Source organism: Erpetoichthys calabaricus, chromosome 13, assembly GCF_900747795.2.
Source record: "Erpetoichthys calabaricus chromosome 13, fErpCal1.3, whole genome shotgun sequence".
In the NCBI taxonomy this organism is placed as follows: domain Eukaryota; kingdom Metazoa; phylum Chordata; class Cladistia; order Polypteriformes; family Polypteridae; genus Erpetoichthys; species Erpetoichthys calabaricus.
Window position 1 is genome coordinate 22,369,322 of NC_041406.2, and position 23,058 is coordinate 22,392,379.

The 23,058-nt window shown below is 41.1% G+C and overlaps 1 protein-coding gene across 11 annotated transcripts in view; it reads left to right on the top strand.

The window, feature by feature from the left end:
* pleca (plectin a) overlaps nucleotides 1–16,629 on the top strand; it is an 828,744-nt gene extending 812,115 nt beyond the window's left edge. For all 11 annotated transcript variants that reach the window (XM_051935602.1, XM_051935603.1, XM_051935606.1 and 8 more), the window contains 3 exons: nucleotides 222–7,585; nucleotides 9,806–9,901; nucleotides 15,144–16,629. In XM_051935602.1, coding sequence (XP_051791562.1) covers nucleotides 222–6,560 — 6,339 coding nt within the window. In that variant the 3' untranslated portion in view covers nucleotides 6,561–7,585; nucleotides 9,806–9,901; nucleotides 15,144–16,629. The remainder of the gene's footprint in view (nucleotides 1–221; nucleotides 7,586–9,805; nucleotides 9,902–15,143) is intronic.
* Nucleotides 16,630–23,058: the final 6,429 nt, after the last annotated feature.

The window sequence follows — 23,058 nt, forward strand, 5'->3', positions numbered from 1 at the left end:
GGTCTCTCCAGTCTGTGACTCTGAAGTTCATCCACATTTCTCAGCTATAAAGTACCCAGACCACCAGCAAACTCTGCTGGAACATTATGATACTGCTGCATTGAAAGGCCACTTTGCATAGTAATAAAGTGAATTATTTAATTTGTGTCTATATTTGTGCTATTTATGGATTACATGCTAAATGCTTGTTTTAATTACTCATTTTTACATTTCTCTCTCAGATGGCAATGGCTCAGCAAGAACAACTTAAGCATGAAACTCACATCCTCCAACAGACCTTTTTGACTGAGAAAGAGACACTAATCAAGAAAGAGAAGTTAATTGAAGAGGAGAAATTAAAATTAGAGAAGTTATTTGAAGATGAAGTGAAAAAGGCAAGGGCACTCACCGATGAACAAGAACGCCAGAGGAAGCAAGTGGAAGAGGACAAAAAGAAACTTCAGTTAGCCATGGAAGATGCACTTAAGAAACAAAAGAATGCACAGGATGAAGTTCTCAACAAGCAGAAGGAACTGCAGCAGCTGGAGAAGAAAAGGCTTGAGCAAGAGAAATTACTGGCAGCGGAGAATCAAAAGCTACGAGATAAGCTGCAAGAACTGCAGAAGCCTGCACCAGCTCAGACCAAGGAAATCATGATACAGACAGACGATGTTCCAGAAGATGAACTCATTCAAAGAACCTCAGTTGAAGTTGTTAGTAAGGTTTATAATGGAAGAAGTCCAGGTGACTCAGTGGATGGTATAGTTACGAATGGGGAAACTGAGCCATCTTTTGATGGCATTCGACAGAAAGTTCCTGCTAGCAAGCTGGTAGCTGCAGGTATTTTGCCTAAAGATATTGCTGACAAACTGAAGAATGGTAAAAGTACCGTAGCAGATCTTTCTAAAAATGAAAATCTGAGAAATTATCTGCAAGGCATGAACAGCATTGGAGGAATCTTGCTAAAGCCAAATGAGAAAATGAGCATTTATCAAGCAATAAAAGAAAAACAAATTAACCCTGGCACAGGGATGATCCTACTGGAAGCACAAGCTGCTTCTGGTTTCATGATTGACCCCTTGAAGAATAAAAAGCTTACAGTCGATGAAGCTGTTAAGGAAGGGTTAATCGGACCTGAATTGCATAGTAAAATGCTTTCTGCTGAAAGAGCCGTTACAGGTTACAGAGACCCTTACACAGGAGACAAGATCTCTCTTTTCCAAGCTATGCAAAAAGGACTGATTCATAAAGATCATGGCATTCACATGCTGGAGGCTCAGATAGCCACAGGCGGGATTATTGATCCTGTGAATAGTCACAGACTGCCATTAGAGAATGCTTACAAGCTTGGTTACTTTGATGCAGAAATGAATCAGGTTTTGTCTGATCCCACCGATGACACCAAAGGTTTCTGTGATCCAAATACTCAAGAAAACCTTACTTACTTGCAGTTAATGGAGCGGTGCGTTACAGATCCTGAAACGGGTCTCTGCCTGATGCCAATTACAGATTCTGCTTCTAAAAGTGGCTTTACATACACTGATGAGGAAGCAAAAGATGTCTTTAGGAAGGCAACTGTTTCTGTTCCATTTGGAAAGTTCCGTGGTAAGAACATTACTATATGGGAAATCATTAATTCTGAATATTTCACAGAGGAGCAGAGAAGGGACCTCATCCGACAATATAAAACAGGAAAAATCACAGTGGAGAAGATAATCAAAATTATTATCACTGTGGTCGAAGATAGCGAGAAAAAGAAAGAACTTGCTTTTGAAGGGCTTAGAGCTTCTGTCCCAGCTAAGGAGCTTCTCGAATCAAAGGTTATTGATAAGGACTTGTATAATCAGTTGCATCAAGGCAAGAAAACAGTTAAAGATGTGTCGGAACTGGACCCAGTCAAAAAGAGCCTAAAAGGAACAAACAGCATTGCTGGTGTTTTGGTGGAATCAACAAAAGAAAAGATTCCTGTTTACCCAGCAATGAAGAGAGACCTGCTGAGACCAAGCCTTGCCCTCAATCTCTTGGAGGCCCAGGCCGCCACCGGGTATATCATCGATCCCGTTAAAAATCAGAAGATGACTGTTGATGAAGCAGTGAAAGAAGGACTGGTTGGCCCTGAGCTGCATGAGAAACTGCTTTCTGCTGAGAGAGCTGTGACTGGCTATAAGGATCCCTACACTGGAAACACTATCTCATTGTTCCAGGCAATGCAAAAAGATCTGATTCATAAAGACCAGGGTGTCCGCTTGCTGGATGCTCAGTTGGCAACTGGTGGAGTTGTTGACCCAGTGAATAGCCATCGTGTTCCAGTTGATGTAGCCTGCAAGCGTGGCTATTTTGATGATGAAATGAATGCAATTCTCAGCAATCCAACTGGCGATACCAAAGGGTTCTTTGACCCCAACACACAGGAGAATGTTACCTATGAACAGTTGCTGAAGAGATGCGTCCCTGACAAAGCGACTGGCCTCTTCCTGCTTCCTATGTCTGAAGAAGCCATCAAAGCAAAAGAAGAACCAGTCTTCACAGATGTTCAGACCAAAGAGGCCTTAAATCAAGCAACAGTTGATGTACAGACAGGACCATTTAAAGGAAAGAAAGTAACCATTTGGGAAATTATTAATTCTGAGTATCTAACAGAAGAGCAAAGAATCGAACTTATTCGACAATATAAGACTGGAAAAGTGACAGTGGAGAGAATGATTCGGATAGTGATTACCATCATTGAGGAGACCGAAACTAAAAAGCAGCAGCAAGTTACCTTTAATGGTCTCAGAGGTCCTGTCCCAATTAGTTCACTGCTTGACTCCAAAATTATTGATAGAAACATCTACGAACAACTTCAGCAGGGTAAAACGACACCAAAGGAAATCTGTGAAGTTGATTCTGTAAAGAAATACCTGCAAGGTACTGACAGCATTGCAGGCATTTATATGGAGCCTACAAAAGAAAAGATGACTGTATATAATGCCATGAAGAACAACCTTTTAAAACCAAGCACAGGCCTTGTTTTATTGGAAGCCCAAGCAGCTACAGGCTTCATGATTGATCCAATCAGAAATCAGAAATTGACTGTTCACGATGCCGTTAAATCAGGCATAGTTGGCCCAGAGCTTCATGAAAAACTTCTTAGTGCTGAAAAAGCAGTTACAGGTTACAAAGACCCTTACACTGGCAATAAGATCTCCTTGTTTCAAGCCATGCAGAAAGACCTCATCCTCAAAGAACATGCAGTTCCGCTAATTGAGGCTCAGATAGCTACTGGTGGAATTATTGATCCAGTAAACAACCATCGTGTTCCTCTAGAAGTTGCTTACAAGCGAGGCTACCTAGACCAAAATGTCAGCAAGATTCTCTCAGATCCATCCAATGATCTCAAGGGGTTCTGTGATCCAAACACTAATGAGCCCCTCACTTACATGCAGTTAAAAGAACGCTGTATGAGAGACCCAAGCACTGGGCTCTGCCTGTTGCCACTTAAAAAGACAGAAGAACCTTCACTGGTGGAGAAGACATATGTGTACACTGAGGAGCAAACCAAGAATGATCTTGAGAGCACCAAAGTTGACATTCCTCATGAAAGTTTATCTGGCAAGTCTCTTTCCCTATGGGAGGTTATGAATTCTGGTCTTCTTCCAGAGGAGGAAAAATCCAGACTTTTGGAAGAATATCGCTCTGGTCGAATGACAAAAGATCGCATGATCATTATCATCATAGAAATTATTGAACAAAGAGAGATCATCAAGCACGAGCAGAGCATCTCCTGTGATGTGATCCGTCGTAGAGTTACTATTGAAGAGTTGTATAGTTCAAGGATTATTGATTTAGAAACCTATAACCTTCTCAAGCAAGGAAAGAAAACCATTCGAGAAGTTATGGAAATGCAGGCAGTGAGGTGTTACCTGTTTGGTACAGGCAACATTGCTGGATTCTTGACTGGCTCTGGTAAAGAAAAAGTCAGCATCTACCAAGCCTTGAAAAGAGAACTCATTAAACCTGAAGTGGCACTTCCTCTGTTGGAAGCACAGGCAGCAACTGGGTTTATGATGGACCCAGTTAAAGATGAAATGTTAACAGTTGATGAAGCGGTTCGAAAGGGAGTAGTTGGACCAGAGATCCATGATAAACTGCTTTCTGCTGAGAGAGCTGTAACAGGTTATAGAGACCCGTATACGGGAAAAACAATCTCCCTGTTCCAAGCCATGAAGAAAGACTTGTTGCCTGAAGAATATGCCTTAAAACTACTGGAAGCCCAAATTGCCACTGGTGGAATCATTGACCCCGAGTACAATTTCCATCTTCCAACCGATGTTGCCCTTCAAAGAGGTTACATGAATAAAGAAACAAATGAAAGACTTTCTGATGTCAATAGTGATATAAAAGGCTTCCTAGAACCAGTCACTGAAGAAAGACTGTCCTACGCACAGTTACTTAAGAGGTGCAAGGTGGACAGTGACACGGGTCTCCGTCTTCTGTCTTTGTCCGACAGGACATTCATATTTAAAGGCTTGAGAAAGGCGATTACTATCCAAGAGCTTCTTCTTTCAAAAATTATAGATCAGAAAACAGTACAGCAACTCGAGGAAGGTTCAGTCACTGTGGAAGAAGTTACTAAAGTGTTACAGCCGTATTTACAGGGTACCAGTTGTATTGCTGGAGTGTATGTAGAATCAACAAAAGACCGCCTATCCATCTACCAGGCCATGAAAAAGAACATGATTAGGCCTGGAACCGCCTTCGAACTTTTAGAAGCTCAGGCTGCTACTGGTTACGTGATAGACCCAATAAAGAACCTAAAACTGACAGTAAATGAGGCTGTAATGATGGGAATTGTAGGACCAGAGTTCAAAGACAAGCTGATGTCAGCAGAAAGAGCCGTAACTGGCTATAAAGACCCATACTCTGGCAAGATAATTTCTTTGTTCCAGGCTATGAAGAAAGGGCTGATCTTAAAGGACCATGGTATTCGCCTTCTTGAAGCACAGATTGCTACAGGGGGCATCATTGATCCAGAACAAAGTCATCGATTGCCAGTAGAGGTGGCCTACAAACGTGGCTTGTTTGATGAAGAGATGAACATAATCTTATCGGATCCCAGCGATGACACAAAAGGCTTTTTTGATCCAAACACAGAGGAGAACTTAACCTATCTGCAGTTAATGGAGAGATGTTTTACAGACCCTGAGACTGGACTGGTGCTGCTTCTCCTTAAAGAGAAAAAACGAGAGCGAAAGACCTCTTCAAAATCATCTGTCCGAAAACGCAGAGTTGTCATTGTTGACCCAGAAACTGGCAAAGAAATGTCCGTGTATGAAGCTTATCGCAAAGGACTTATTGATCATCAGACATACATGGAACTTGCAGAGCAAGAATGCGAGTGGGAAGAAATCACTATTTCTTCTTCTGATGGTGTGGTCAAGTCTATGATTATTGACAGGAGATCTGGCCGCCAATATGATATTGACGATGCCTTTGCTAAAGGACTCATTGATCAGTCATCCTTGGACCAATATCGTGCAGGCACATTGTCCATTACAGAGTTTGCTGATATGTTGTCAGGTAACCTGAGTGGATTCCGTTCCCGATCCTCCTCCATCGGCTCCACTTCCTCCTATCCAATGAGCCCAGTCCCTTCAATCAGAACCCCAGTGAGCACATGGAATGACCCAACCGAAGAAACTGGACCTATTGCTGGAATCCTAGACACAGATACATTGGAGAAAGTTTCCATCACTGAAGCCATGCACCGTAATTTAGTAGACAACATCACAGGACAAAGACTGTTAGAAGCGCAGGCTTGTACCGGGGGTATCATTGACCCTAACACTGGAGAAAAGTTTTCTGTCACAGACGCTGTGAGCAAAGGGCTTGTTGACAAAATCATGGTGGACCGTATTAATCTTGCACAGAAAGCCTTTAATGGTTTTGAAGATCCAAGAACAAAAGTTAAAATGTCAGCTGCACAGGCACTGAAAAAGGGTTGGTTGTATTATGAAGCCGGCCAAAGATTCCTGGAAGTCCAATATCTCACTGGCGGGCTGATCGAACCTGATGCTCCTAGTAGAATTTCACTGGATGAAGCTATTCGAAAGGGTTATTTAGATGCCCGTACTGCCCAAAAGCTGAGGGATGTAAGTGCCTACACAAAGTACATGACCTGTCCCAAGACAAAACTTAAGATCTCCTACAAGGATGCAATGGACAGAAGTATGGTTGAAGAAGGCTCAGGCTTGCGGTTGCTTGAGGCATCTTCACAGTCGAGCAAAGGACTTTATAGCCCATACAATGTTAGCGGCTCTGGATCAAACTCTGGATCTCGGTCAGGATCTAGAACAGGCTCAAGATCTGGGTCAAGACGAGGCAGCTTTGATGCAACCGGTTCCCCATTTTCCTCAATGTCGTCGTACTCCTCCACCTCCTATACCTCGTCAAGCTATGGTCGCCGCTACGATGCTGGGCCCTATGGTGGAGTGAACATGGTGGAGCTTGGGCAGGCTCTTGCAGTTTTGAGTAGAGGGTGTGGCGTTGAGAACGGAGCAATATTTACGGCAGTCCCCCCGCTGCTCCCTGCAGTGGTATAGACTTTTGGAGACGCTGCTTACAAACATCATTCATTCTGCTCTGCATGTAGTTGAGTTGCCTCCCAAATCTTGCACTAAATCCTTTATTCAGAAAATACCAGACGTTTTCATTTTAAATCATTTTGCATATTAATTCATATTAGGTGGCTTATTACAGAAATGCTGACTACTACAGTTCCTCTTTCTCATGGTTACTGTTTATTTTAGTGTTTTGCAGTCATATGCGAAATGATCCGAGTTGCTTAATTTATGGTATTTGCTTGTTCGGTCCTATATGTAGGACTTTGTTTTTTGCCAACATCCAAATATGAACGTTGTAAAACTGAATGTACCTTTTATCATAAGTCACATATAGTATATAATTTTTATTTTTCAGTTTCTAACTCCAGCCCCACCCATGCAGTAGTCTTACAAATTATTTGATGCATGTTTTTTTCTCTGTATGAAAAAAAATATATATTTGGTTTTATATTTTTGTATATGGGTTTTTAAAATTGAGCTCAGTTACAGAGAAATATGCAAGCAGATGAATAATTCAGTGATGTCCCCATTATATTTTAAGTACAGAACACCCACACCACCCAGCATTCTTAACTATCTGCAGAGCAGAATCCAACAAATCAGTCTGCAAAGGAATAATTGAGAAAATGATTACACTTCAAGACAGCAAGTTTTTAGATCCTATAAAAATGCCGATTTGCCACACTGCCACGCAACCACGCTGCCTGTGATCTGATGCTGTTGCTATCCTTCCTATGTGAGATAAAAATGAACAGTGCTCTCCTTTAATGTCTAGCATGCAATAGCTGCTTTATGTCATGTCCGTTTCTCTATCTCAAGAAATATTCAATTACCGCAATGAGGAGTCCACTCGACTGAAAAGGCCTGATTTAGAAAGCCTGGCATAGCTTTTGCAAAAAATATAACACAAAGCGCTCAGTGTTTTGGGATCTTTGACAACAATGGAATAACGACTGAAAGCTTCAAGTGCTCTTCAGAACCGCAGTGGAGATAAGAGGCTGCTTGTAAGTAAAACCACCTCACTCAACACTCCAGATTCCCTGTTTCCTTACTGGCTGCTGCTGCTTCTTGTCTGGGCTTTGAGATAACCTGGCTTTCATTTTCTCTGACTGCTGACTTAGTTCTTCTCTCAGAATACCTGTCTACACGTGACAGCCTTTTTCTTTTTGCTTGTATTTTCCTTCAGTTAGAGGTACTGTTTATCGTGGTGTTGGAATGTGGCGACATGTTGCATGTTAGTCAGACATGCAAGTAAGCATTTCACTGTACTGTGTACATATGTTGATACTCCTACTCCTGCTTAACATGTAACTGCAAAATAAAAAGAGAGATTCCTAACTATTAAATTAACTTCGGGTACCATATCTGTATACTGTCTGGGGCTCTCAGCAGCCTTACCTTTGTCAACATCTGCATGCAGCAGCTAATTTCATCATTTTATTCTTATCTGGTAAAACAGGCACTGGAGCATCAGAGGCATTCAAACATTTAAAGCATCTCTAATTCCTGCTTTTAATGTAATTTGGCAAAATGAAAAACAAATTGGGTGGCACAGTGGGACGGTTGTCATGTTTCTGCTTTGCAATATGGAGACCACGATTCACGTCTTTGGTCATCCCTGAATGAAACTTGCATGTGGGTTTTCTCCCTTGGTCCAAAGATATTCAGGATTGGCGGATTGACAATGCTAAAGTGGGCCTAGTGTGTGTGTGTGTTCGCACTATGATGGACTGGCTTCCTGTCCAGGATTTGTTCCTGCCTTGTGCCTAATGCATGCTGGAATGGGCTCCAGTTTCCCCACAACCCTGCTTGGGATAGAGCAGGTTTAGAAAATGGATGGATAAACATATTTGTAGGAATATGTTTTTAAAATCCTAGGACTGTTTGATGTCCCTACATCTTAAGTCAGACTACTTTGACCAAAAAGATTTCAACAAATCAGCAAATTTAAAATAATATTAAAGGAACACGCCAACCCAATTTTTTTTTATATGTTATATGTTCCATGTAGTTTATAGTGAAGGGTCGGCATAGACCAGCATTTCTCAAACTTTAAGAATTTGCAACCCGCGTTTTCATAACAGTTTTTTGAAAGGAGCCCACTAATACCAATTTGTTCTTTTTTAATTAATGATATATCATTGATGCATATTTTATTATACCTACTTAACTTTTATCGACATTTATCTAACTCTATATTTATTTTTCTAGCATCAGAATGTAGTTTAAGTTAATTTGTTTTGGTTTCAATAGATGTATTTTTCATATTTTCGATTCTTTTTTTCACATCTTCGCACCCCCTCTAGGGGGGCCCGCCCCACAGTTTGAGAGCCACTGGCATAGACAATGTTTAATCTTATAGTCTAAGAAAAATTACGATTGAAGAAAATTGTAACTGTATAACAGCAAATGATCTGAAAAATGTCTATTGAAAAAAGAAAACTTATCGCACATCATTCGTGTCACATAATCCACGTCACTAGCTGTGTGCTCAAAATGTGCAAAATGCATGCTTTTTTGCTAAATATTGTTAGTTAACACCCAGAATTATCAGCAGATACAGTACATGTTTTGTAAGTTGGAAGCCTAAAGCCTCGTGGAAATGCAATTTTAAATTTGAAGACAAGACTAACAAACAAATGAGGGGGAAAGGCAAGTCTTCAAGTCAAAAAGACAATTCCAGAAGTATCTGTTTAAAATATATATTAGCAAAAAATAATACATTTTGTATGTTTGGAGCACACAACTGGATTAACAGAAATGTGGATTATGAGACATGAATCACGTGCAATTTTTTCATGAATGTTTTTGATAAATTGTTGCCAGTTGCACAGCATTGGTCACTATTGAATTCTGTTATATCGGAAACTTTTTACTTTCCATTTTGTTTTTTTTTCCCTGCCATCACTAAAAACTATGTGGGTGAGTAACATAAAAGAATGTTATTTTTGGGTGGAGTATTCCTTTAACAAGTATAATACCTAATAATCACGTGTTCATCAGAAGTTATAGGGAGTGACGTCATGGTGTCATTTTTAAAAGCAGGAATCGGTAACACTTAGCAGAATCAAGTGGAAGGGTCATTTAATTTGCCAACACGTTTTTTTGAGAATCTTTTCATGATCTGCAGTACTTCAGATTATTCAATGCCATATTATAAAATATTGAAAGCTGCCATCTTGGAATTTCAGTAACATGTTTTACTTTTTTCTTTGTGTCATCAGGCATTGCTTTTCAGCTATTTAGAGCAAGAAGAAAGCTCTGCGTACGCTCCTCATGGGCGCTGTGCTGATCAAAGCTGGCAGCTGCCAAACCTGCAGGTAATAATCCAAGTATGCTTTATGACTCCTTAAAGTTTGATGAGATGTTGGTTTGAATTGTAGCATTGCACTCGTTATTACATTTTTTTATGTTTTATTACTTGCAGTGAATTAAGTATAATGGTTCTAAATTGTAGATAAAGTAGTAATGGAAATGATCTGAAAGCGGATGTGGCCAAAAAGTCAATTGAGTTATGCTTTTTTTTATTTTGCAAGAACTATTATCTGACGCTAACATGACAAACAAAATGGATTAAAATACTTCATTATATTTACTGGAAAACACAAATCATGTTTCCTGATGTACTCCTTCTAAATATTTTATTAAACCAGACTGTTCACAATGACCACACACAGGTGTAAATGGGCACAAGTTAGACGGAGAACTGCTCCTTTGTCATTTGCATCTTATTAGTAATATGGAGTAATTCATAAAAGTGAATGCAGCTGTTTAAGAAGCTATTAAGGGTGGGGAATCTTAACAAATGAAGAATGAAGCATCAAAATGTTGCTTGAGCAGTAAGCGCTTTAGCAGCAATAATTGACTTCTCATTAGAACTGGACTTGGATCAAAAACCTGCAGCCACTTAGGACTTCCAGGACTTTGTAACCCCAGAGCTAGAAGGTATGATGGCCACCCCCTGCAAGTGACTGGTGTTCCACAGACAGAGGTTTTCTAAGACATGAAAGAATTACAAGTGCCACATTAATTAATGATCTAATATGAGGTCTTTTATTACAGTATATCAGTGGGTTCAGTTCCTATCAAAGATAAGATTTCAATAACTTTATGTACTTTGAGTTATCACATTTAAAGTTTTACCTATCTCCCATATCCATTCCCGTTACATCATACAAGGTTTAAATTAGCATTTTTGACGTAATCAATGAATGCAGGATACATTTGGTTCCTTTAGAACTTAACACATAGACAATGACCATTTAATCATTTCTCTAACAATTAGCATTTTTGACGTAATCAATGAATGCAGGATACATATGGTTCCTTTAGAATTTAACACATAGACAATGACCATTTAATCATTTCTCTAACAAATACTATCATTCGCAGTTCCTCATCCAGGACTGACTTTAAAATACAGAGTAAGGAAGAACTTCCTTTGGTTTCAGTCCATGAGATAAGTTAATTAAACGTATGATTTGCTTACATAATCAAGTTCAATTAAAATACTTTAAAACATGTATGTTGTGAACTTTAGGGTTCATTGGCGCAACTCGGACACAACTTCAAAGACTTAGTCCTGGCTTCAGATAAGAAGTATATTAACACAAGTACCTTACAAAACAGGCTTCTTGTTTTCTAAGCCTCCAAGACGAGCTTTGTCCTCTTCTGCCCGACTCCAACCCACCTGAGTAAAGCAGAGCGGCTCCATTTAGACCAAAACTTGGAGTATTTCCAGGGCCAGGACATAGCCCATTAAAAGCACTTCAGGGTCAAGTAGAAGTCCTGGAAAGTAAACACCATGAAACCCAGCAGCACCCCAGGTGGCACCCTTTGAACTACATATCCCAGCATGCCCTGTGGGTGTCTGTATGGATACAGAAGCCCAGGGATGCTGATATCTAGTATTTCGGGGAAGAACTGTTTCCCCCTGGTCCCTTCTTTACTTTGGCCTCCTGGATGATCTTTGATTCATCCTTGTCAGGATGGCTACCTACCTACTTCCATAGGGGCACCTTCCAGCTAGCTTCATGGACAAGGTAGGACATTTCTTGCTTTTCTTATTAGTTCCTAAGGCTGGCCTTTCGGCCAGGTAAGGAACCTTGACCCATGCCCATGCTTATTGTCTATTGCAGTGTTTTATCTTTTAACCTGTAGCAAAGGTGTAGCTGGAGATAACAGCAGATGTCTGCCCATCTTTATTCCTAAACAATATGGCTTGCATCATAGAAGAGGAAGTCAACATTCCCTCAGCAGTGTAGGAATCAGCAGTGTGAAACAAAGGCCATTCAGATTTAATTAAAAGTAATCAAAGCAAATTTCTAAAAACTAAATATTCATTTTGATAAATAAAATAAAATTTCAACAAGCAAAACTGCATGATAATTTGTGAAATACTGCTTATGAAATTGGAATATTGTTTTTCATGAACATTCAAATTTTGCTGGTGCAAATGTATAAAAAGTTATTTTTTCTCTCTTTTAATTACAATTCCTGTACGTTTTTCTGTTTGCTTGCTTTGTCTTTATTGCTAGCGAATGACCCTTATTTTATCCTAAACAGAACATTCTACACTGCATAGCATTACGTTCAGGTCATAAGATCAATTATTTACACAGATTTGGAACAACTGTAACTTGTTTATTATGCCTGTTTGTAGTTTTAAAGCATTGTATTCTACCTAGAAACCTAAAAGTGAAGAGGGCTATAGAAAAATGAATTGAGAAAATGATCTAGGAGTTGAATCTACCAGTGGATATCCATTTTAAGTTTTAATGTGGTAATTCACAATAAACAAGAACGCCTGGAGGATTGTCTTGATGCACTGAAGCATTTGCTAGATGGAATCACCAAACACTTGCACATGAATAATTCCCCTTAAGGTGTTACTGTTTTTAATAGAACTGTACTTTACTCATTCTCGACCTCTAACTTACTATCTATAAATATATATATATACATAAATACATAACATACGGTGTCTCTGTCTTGCAAAAGTACCTCCTGTAAAATGTGTTCAGAATTAAAAATTTTTGCAGCAGTGATCTGATGTCCCATTCAGGCACTTGTTTCTTGCCTTCTACCCAGTGCTATTCTAGGCCCCCACCACCCTTAATTAGGTTAAGTGTATTTGAAAAATCTAACTTTATGTTATTAACATTTATTTCTGTTCAAAGTGAATGTTATTTCAGAACAGAAACTACTCACTAGAGCCACCCTCTCAGCTTTCACAGGTTTTCAGTTCAAGGCGTATTTCATAATGAGAGCAGTGTTATTGCAATGAATAATTAATTAATTAAATTAATAATTGAATTAGTACATAAAGAAGTAATCAACTAAAACCATATGTCTTGACACAATTAATTTTTTACAACAATCAGCCACCGCAGAACATTGTCCAGATAAATTGTACTGCCTCTGCCAGCTTGCCATCTCTTCTCCAGGCCCGTCCACATTATCTAAAAGAAGGTGTGACTCATTAGATCAGTCACCTTCTTGCATTGCTGACTCACGTGCCCATTGAAGGTGTTTTTGGCAGTGTATAGGGGTCAGCATGGATGCCCAGAACAGTCTGCGGCAACACAGAAACTTACACAGCCAGCTGCAGTCCACTGTGTGTTTTGACACCTTTCTCTCTTGGCAAGCATTATGTTTTTCAGGAGTTTATACTACAGTTCACTTTGATGGGCTGAACTCACCCTTGCCAGTATTGACCATATCTCTACCTGCTCTGGTCTGTTTTATTGTATCAGATTTATCAGATCACCTAGCACAAACTAACCACTCAAAAAGTTGCTATCTGCAAAGTTTGGCCCGGCCTCCCTGGTTTAGGCAGTAGTGGGTTGCAGTCATGATAATGTACCCATTCATAACAGTAACAAGGTGTTGAATTCCATTCCATTCCATTCCCAGGAGTCTTCTTGCAGAGAGATAGCAAACCCTTTGGACGTTTTTTTCCAGCTGAGAGTGGGAGGGTAAGGGGAGGTAGTGGGCTCCTCTGAAGTGTGTTTCCTTTTACAACAACATCAGCCTTAACCCCCTTTCTTCCCAAAAAATGAAGAAGCACAAACTGGTAACAGAGCATGTTGATGTTGTTTTTTGCACTTTCTCACAGCAGAGGGCAGTGATTGTTACATTGTTATCAAAGGCTCAAGGTTCATTTTTTGAGATTTCCAGCTAAAGACCATGTCACATTAGATCCACGGTTTTCAAACTTTTTTGAACAAGTACCACTCCGCGAGGACCAGTAAACTGAAGTACCACTGTCAATGAATCGTTAATTTACGCCCGTGTTGTTTTGAAGAAAAAGTCACTATAATCACTATAATGACTATAATTATGACGTTAAAGTGATATTAAACTAATTAAGGAAATGTGTGCCCGCGCTAATAAAAGCCGGCTTGGAGTCTTCCACGCATTTACGGTAGTATACTATATATGATTATATGCAACATATTGGCATTGTAGCAACAACGATTCGTGGAAAATAAAGGACCACACGAGTACCACTTGGCATGACTTGAAGTACCACCAGTGGTACGCGTACCACAGTTTGAAAACCGTGGCATTAGATGACTTCTCCAGCGATTTTCAGTGTTAGCCTTCAGTTACAGTCTCAACGAGTCGGAGGCAGTTGGTGGCACGTTCCCAATTAGATCACTCATGTATTGTGACATTTCCTGCGACTCACTCTTACAAAATCAAACAGGTGTTTTGCACCTCACAAATACAACAGGAGACATCAGATAGACGTGCTTATGTTTTACATGCCACAATAGAATAGAAGAAGAAAGAAACAAGTCGAGATTGTAGCTGAACTTGCCGTTCCTGTTAACCCATCATACATCACTAGCTCAGTCAGAGAGCATGTTTATTGGCTTTCACCAAAAGGGATGATCATGACTGTGCTGGAAAGTTGACACTTAGTCAGTAAATGTGACATGTCCAGTTATTCTTTCAGTTGTTTTAAGTTGACATGGTACAACGATGAAATGAGCGACTGCTGTTGGCATGTCTGACATACCCCGCGGTTAGAAGTCGATTATTGTGACTTCAGCTTAAGTAAGCAAAAAGTATACAAAATTCTTCAATTCCTGCTTTGTGTTCACACCACTCCAGTGGACACTGCATTTCTGTTCAGTTTGAAAAGACTTCTAACAAAAATCAACCAGCTTCTTCCTTGAACTGCTTAGGTATCCGCCGTACAGGGTCCCATATTGATGAGTCCTTTGTTAAACCAATTGGTCTGCTGATGTCATTCCATGCAGAAAGCCTTGAATTCTCCATGAATGGTTGGCCGCCCACTTCTTCATGGAATAATGAAGTGAGGACAAAAGATTCTGAGTGAACTTGCAAGTCCCCGTCTCGGCATTTGGCATCATTCACAGACTCCACAAGCACTTCATCAGCTCTGTGTGGTCTTCACTTTTAGAAATACAGGATATGTCTGGTCCTTTTTTTTATTTTTGTTTGGTTTTGTTTTGCCTTGTCCACAAATTGCTTACTTTCTTTTTCTCATTTCATTGATTTGCAATCATGTTTTGTTTTGTTTTGTTTTAGATCTTCATTCAAGCATTGCCCTCTTCTTTCCACCATGCTCCTTGCCTGAAGATCTTTGAGACACAGAGAAGCTTCAAGCCGTGTTCCCCCCGCTCTTTACGCAAACACACGCTGATTAGAACCCACATTCCTTTTAGCTGGAAGTGCTGCTAACAATCACTAAAAACTGTCCAGTTTCTGTTTTATTTTTAAAAGTAAGAATATCTCTCAGCATGGTCATCATGTGTACTTTATTGTCCCGGTTAAGAAAACGTGGCAGAGTCCCAGTTATTTGACAGGACAGTAAAATCACTGTCATAGTGGTTTGACGTAACTCTTTAAAGCAGGGCACACTGAAACAAGGCCTCATTCCCTTAATTCCTGGGATGAATGTGTTTCCCAGACATCTTGGCAGCATTTCTAAGGCCGTCATCATTTTATTTTACATCTTGCCGTGTTCTAAAAAAGATCATGTGTTGCAGTTAAGAAATGCAGGAGTCGATGGACTTTTATTTCTTCCAATGGGATAAAACACAAAAATGACTTCAGCTTGTCATATGATAAAATGGCAGAAAAACCATTCTAGTCTAAAGAGAGGGATTTTGGCTTCGTCAGCGGCCTCTTCATCTTTGAGTGTTTTTGGTGTGGATCTTGAATATTTTGAATTGTAAAGGCACATAGGAGTGATAGGCAGTATTGGACATATATGCTCTCTAATACAGACGCAGAACCCTGTTTACTAAAACACACGGGAATGAGTAAAGCTGTAATACTGAACTTCAAAAATTGCCAATTAGAACTATTTCTATTTGTTTTAAGCAAATGAATATTTTTTATATTTACTGTAAGCAGAGTCTAATAAACTGAATGTATGTAACTAATGAAGACATTTGGCAAGGGAAGTGGGGTGAGTGAATGTAAAAGATAAAAATTAAGTTTGATTTGTTTTTTTCTTCCCATAACTTTATTTTTTTAATGTAAATAAAAAAAATTATTCATTCCTGTTTTAGTGAACAGAGGTCTTGTGCTAAGCTACCACGTTACAAATACTCTACTGCTAAGGATCTAAAAACTTTTTTAATGTAAAGAAATAACTACGGCTTTCAAAATAGTTACCATATGTTTGTCATTTTATGTACCATTGTGTTCCTTAAAAAAATACTTGACCTGTAAATCATGTCTATTCATTTTTCATCATATTTTTGATATTATATATATATTTTTTTTTTTGCTTTGCATGTTTTACTAACTGAATAATAAAATATCTGAAAAAGTGCAAGATTATTAAGTTGTTGAAAATATATTTGATTTGGAAAACATTTTGTTTGCTCCAGATTACATTGGGAAAGAAATAATCTAATTATTTACAACTAACTAATTTCATTTTGCCCATAATAATGTGTTTATGGGACATGGTTTTAAAAAAGAAAAAGATAAGAGCTGATGGGTTTCTTTTGCGTATGACACTAAAATTTAATGTAAATAAACCATCATATTTTAAACAAGATCTTTATTTGTTATCTGTTCATTATAATGTGAATGGTGACCTGAGGGTTTTTTTGTTTTTGTTTTTTAATTTGCTGTACTTTATTAACAAATGCCATTATGGAACTTTAGGGAAGAGGTCATTTTAGCAATGACTAGATGGTTTCCAAAACTCGATACATAAGAACATAAGACGTTTGACAAACAAGAGGAAACCATTCAGTCCGTCAAGCTCGTTTGTTTAGCTAATGTCTAAGCTGTCCCAACATCTCATCCAGGTTCTTCTTAAAGGTTGTCAAGGTTTCTGATTCAACTACATGGTTCTGTAGTTTCTTTCAGATTCCCACAACTCTTTTAACGTAAAGAAGTGCTTCCTGGCTTCAGTCTTAAATGCCCTACCCCTTATTTTCCACCAGTGTCGACGTGTATGTGATTTACCGTTAAGTTAAAAGAATTCTGCTTAATCTACTTAATCAATGCCTTTGAGGACTTTGAAAACCAACATGGGAAACCTCAGCTGGCCCAGACACGGAGAAGGTCAGCAGATTGGCAGCTGCTTCTTGATTCTATGGATGGTGATGCACGGCTGTTCTTAGTTGATGGAATGATTTGTCTGGTTAATTCCAATAACAAATGAGACTCCCTTCTGCTAAATAGTTAGGCAAACCCCAGGCAGTTGGCGTCCAACTTCGGAAGGGGACAAGTGATTTTCAGCCACGGGAGCTTGAGCAATAACAGGTCTGTGATGCCCTTAGATATCCGGGGCTGCACACGTGCTGCAATGAATCAATCAATAGGTGTCTACCCAGCGCAGGGAGGCGTGAGTAAGTCGTTGAACCTCATTCATGATGGGGACCAGCGCTTACAATTGTCACACAAATGAGGACTTCCCAGCAAGTGAGATAGATAGATAGATAGATAGATAGATAGATAGATAGATAGATAGATAGATAGATAGATAGATAGATAGATAGATAGATAGATAGATAGATAGATAGATAGATAGATAGATAGATAGATAGATACTTTATTAATCCCAAGGGGAAATTCACATACTCCAGCAGCAGCATACTGATAAAGAACAATATTAAATTAAAAGAGTGATAACAATGCAGGTATACAGCCAGACAATAGCTTTGAATAATGTTAACGTTTACCCCCCGGGTGGAATTGAAGAGTCGCATAGTGTGGGGGAGGAACGATCTCCTCAGTCTGTCAGTGGAGCAGGACAGTGACAGCAGTTTGTCGCTGAAGCTGCTCCTCTGTCTGGAGATGATCCTGTTTAGTGGATGCAGTGGATTCTCCATGATTGACAGGAGCCTGCTGAGCGCCCGTCGCTCTGCCACAGATGTCAAACTGTCCAGCTCCGTGTCTATAATAGAGCCTGCCTTCCTCACCAGTTTGTCCAGGCATGAGGCGTACCTCTTCTTTATGCTGCCTCCCCAGCACATCACCGCGTAGAAGAGGGCGCTCGCCACAACCGTCTGAAAGAACATCTGCAGCATCTTATTGCAGATGTTGAAGGACGCCAGCCTTCTAAGGAAGTATAGTCAGCTCTATCCTTTCTTACACAGAGCATCAGTTTTGGCAGTCCAGTCCAATTTATCATCCAGATGCACTCCTAGGCATCTATAGGTCTACACCCTCCACACACAGTCACCTCCGACGATCACGGCGTCCATGAGGGGCCTGGTCCTCCTAAAATCCACCACCAGCTCCTTGTTTTTGCTGGTGTTCAGGCGTAGGTGGCCTAATTAAGTCCCTGTCCTTTGTACACCTGTACTACCTGGATTAGGTACCCCTGTAGTCTCCACTCCCCAAAACTAAACAGGTGCAACTCTCTAGATCTGTCACAGTAGGACATGTCCTCAAGTCCTGACATGCTCCTGGTTGCTCTCCTCTGCACAACTTCAAGTGCTGCTATGTCTTTCTTGTAGCGTGGTGACCACTCCTGATGTAAATCCCTTGTGGGACACTAACCTTAAACTGAAACTGAACCTATTTCAGGCTTTACTGAAACGCCCTCATGGGCTTATTTCGACAACACAACCAGAGTATTCATATCGGATCAAATGAAGGATGAGGCTTGCTCAAAAGGACAAAAAAAGACCATGGAAATGAAGACTTTCAAGAGCTATTGGGAGAATACTCAACAACTCTGCGATGCTCAAAAAGCAAAAGAAAATGTGATAATGTTGTGTCTACTAGAAAATGAGGCCTATCCTACTAAACTAAGCCTAAAGCTTTCCTGTGTGCAGGTCCCAAACTCAAAAAGAGGTCAGACTGCGGTCTTGCCTCCCAAATCTGTCCTCTGGCTAGACTGAGCCCTATATTTCTAAGTGATCTCCTCCCACTACTGACTTGAAGAGCAACACTATATTTTTTTATGAAAAGGACCAGGAGGTCCTTCTTCTTATTCTTTGCTGTGTGTCTGTATGATGTGGTCATCGCACTTCATCAACACAGACTCTTGTATGAATTGAAAACAAGCTCCATTGAGCTCTGTCATTTGCAGTCCTCAAAACACCAGAGAGGCTCATGGTATCATATCTGGCCAGTGCTGACTGGAACCCCATTTGTCTCGGATGTCCTCTCTTGTTAACTCCTTCATCATGGCCATGAAGTATGACATTTGCAATCCAGTTGTCGACCATTCATAGCATGTGGCAGAGCCACTTGTGCTTTCCTGTAGTTACCAACTGCACTATTGTCTCTGTCTGGTTTAGGTGCTTTCTGATCTTTTCATTTTTGATCTTCTCCAGCAGATGCACACCTAGAATCTTCCTCCAGGCTGCCATTTCAAAACCCAGGAGTTTCTTTTCTCCAGCCTTTCTTAACGTCCTGGTTTCACAACCATATGAATTGATTGGTAGTATGAGTGGACTGAACTGCCACATATGTTTTAATTCTCTTGTTCTTCCAGAGGTTATCTAAGTTGCTCGTAGTGTTTAGTGTTACAGCTTTTCTTGTTGACATGTCTTTCCTGCTGTATGCATCACCCACTGTATGCACTGATCTGAGGTACTTAAAGCTCTCCACATGTTTGAGTTGTTTGTTTCTGAGTTGCAGACCAGGAAATACACATAGGCAAAAAATTGTTCCAGGTCAAAACCAAAAGTCTCCAGCTCTATCACCCAAGCCAAAACAATAAGAAAAGTCAAAGGTCACAAAATTATTCAGGTTTGTTATCCACAGACTTGAATACCAAATAGCCAATAAGGTGACCTTTTAACACCTCACCAATCAACCCCTCAAGACCAGGCATCCTAGCAACCAGAATCTGCATAATGATGATGGAATCCACAAAATGGCAACAAAGTCAAGTCAGGGTGGGGAGCATGCACTGGTACAGCACATTGCTACACCCACCACATGACAAAACAACTCGGGATCCCGGTTGGCAATCCCCCCATGCAGACACACAGTCCAGTCCCACCCTCCGGGAAATGACCCTCTATCTGCCGCAACCAGGTGTTATGTGGGCGACCCCTTGGCCTGGTTCAGCCACTCGGGTCCCCAACAATGAGGTTCTTACGAGCTGGATCACCCTCGGGGAAACGCGCCACACGGCCATAGTGCCATAACTGACGCTCCTTCACAATGCAGGTAATGTGCTTCTTTCGGGACTCCATGAGCAACACAAAGTCAAACCAACGGTACCCAAGGATTTTCCAGAGAGACACAGTACCAAAGGAGTCGAGTCTTCATCTCAGGTCACTGGATAGCATCCATATCTCGCAACTATATAGCAAGACAGGAAGCACCAGGACTCTAAAGACTTGGACCTTCGTCCTTTTGCACAGATATCGGAAGTGCCACACACCCCTTTCCAGCGACCTCATGAGCCCCCATGCTCTCCCAATCCGTCTACTCACTTCATAGGAAGAGTCACCAGAGACATGAGTATCGCTGTCAAGGCAAGTAAACCTCTCGATTTATGCAGATGAAGTCCATGACCAGATGTGAAGGGGAAGGATTGAAGTTCTGCGAAGCTCATAAATGACATCTTAGCAAGTTGCCTGTTTGGGTATTTGCAGTACTCCCCAATCTGTTGGCTTCTTCTTAACTCTTTGTGATGCAGTTTAAAATATATACAAGTTCAAAGGGGAATTACCCCTCATAGATGATCTTATATACAGTACATTGTGGTCACCAAGTGGGGCTGCACCTCCCCAAACTCCTAAACCTAAGGCTCAGGCATAAGTTTGCCAATGAATAAAGGGTTTTATTGTGTGAAACTCTTTACAAAGAAACATTTCCCACACCACGATTACGCTGTAATTCTCAACAGTTGTGTCGTCTCTCTCCACTGCTCCTTCAGCAAGCTGTGTTCTCCTTTTCCTGACTGAGCCTCCCCGAACTCCAGCAGGCTGCTCCTTTTATGTAACACCTGAGAGTACTTCTGGCGTCCTGAAACTAAGGCCTGGGAGTGCTTCCGGATGAAGCTGGAGCCCGACAAAATAGGGCTCACTAGTCCAATCAGCACCCTCTGGTGACACCCACAGAACCCAATAGGCCTGAACCAACGAACTACAGTTCACAATGTTCCCATGTGAGAATCCACAGTGGTGCCGTAACCCAGGGGAGCTGCCATCTAGCGCCTCAGGGGAGACAGTGCCCTAAGCAAGCAGCCTTCCCCTGTCCATCCACGCCTGTGGATGTGTACAACACAAGCCATGAGCAACAGCATGCCTTAGTGAAGTTGCTTGTGCATCTCGTAAAAGGGGTCCACCATGGACAGAGCATAGAGGAGATGGAGATTGCAGTGTTTTTCAGTGGGTCGCTACCACAATAAACCTCCCAGGCACGTTTATTTAACAATGATCTATAGCCATACTCTCAAAGTGTCTTCTTCACATTGTTATGGCCACGGAGAGCTGCAAGAAGTCATGGCTATAAGTCATGTTCACTCGTTCAATGTTCCTAATCATCTTCCAGAGATGTGTGCCATATCTCTCGCTCCGAGATTCCCCCCTTATCTTCTGAAAGGTTCTGTTTCTCAAACGCCCTGGTAGGCTGTGCCTGCCTTCTTGAAATTTCCCAAGCTTGTAAACTACCATCCATTCATTTTCCACCGCTTATCCGAAGTCAGGTTGCCCATACATCCTTTTCCCCAGCCAACTGTGGGATCCCAAGGCGTTCTCAGCCCATCTTGGAGATATAATCCTTCCAATGATCCCTGGGTCTTCCCTGGGATCTCTTCCCAGCTGGTTGTGCCCATAAAACCTCCACAGGGAGACATCCAAGAGACTTCCATATGAGATGCCCGAAGCACCTCAGGGTGGACGCCGATTAGCACAACTGCAGCTTGCTTTAACCCTACCTCTTGTGGAGTCATGGGCGAATGTCTATGTGTATTACCTCAAGAGCATTCAAAGTTTGGCGTAAAGTTTGAGAACTGGTTGGTTGTCACATATCCAAATCATCGCCATAGCAAAGCTGCATTTTCCGTGTGGCCAAAAAAGTAACATTACCAACACTTTCATTCCAGGTGATGGCACATGGCTCCTCTACGTTGAAGGATCAGTCATGTAACATACAAGATTTGTTACAAATACTTATACCATCACCGTCAAACTGATAGCACTTCCAAAACATTCAGCCTTTCCCAGGATGTGCATGCCGATCTCTGCCTGAACACCATCACGGTCAACAAACGTGATACGGGACCGCAGTGTTGAAGAGGAAGCCAAGTCCAGAGATGGACCTGCTGATTTATCGTCCAGTCCACTTTCCCATCATCACCTTTGGTCGTCACTGAAAGAAACGTGACCGGATGAACAAGCTGCCAAAATGGAGTTACTGTCCAAGGTTGGCAGGCTTACTCTCCATGACCAGTTGAGAAGCTCGACTATATGGGACCACCTTGAATTAGAAGCGCTGCTCCTCCAGATTGAGAGGAACCAGATGAGGAGCAAGGAGGCCCTGTGGGCTTCTTCTGCAAGTGCAGCCCACTGGGAAAAGATGGAAGGGCAGAGCCAAGATGAGCTGGGAAGGTCTGGAGGAAGTTGTTGGGGGGAAAAGGCAGACCTGGTCAGCCAAGCTCATCATACTGGTAACTCTGACCCTAACCATGGAGAACCAAAGCAAAATTAAGACAAGCTGTGGGTTTAAGGGTGTCAGTGTGGTGGTGTAAGGACCAGGTGAACAATCCATTGTCCTGTAGGATGTTCTCAGCTGTAAAGAGTGAACACGGTCCTGGGCCTCACCATTCTAGTCTCGCCTCCCTGATCAGTGACAACTGAGTCTTTTTTGAAGAAGGGAAATCAACAGAAAATGTTCCAACTTTCAAATCTGTTAATTCAGCCCCCAATGTTACCCCATGTGCCCCATTTTCTGACTTGTTACTGTTGGCTGTGGTCAGCAGCACCTTGTGTGACAAGGTCTGTGAATCCTCCATCATGAACGCCTCTTAACATGTAATCTTTACGTCACCAGACTCCAAAAAAGT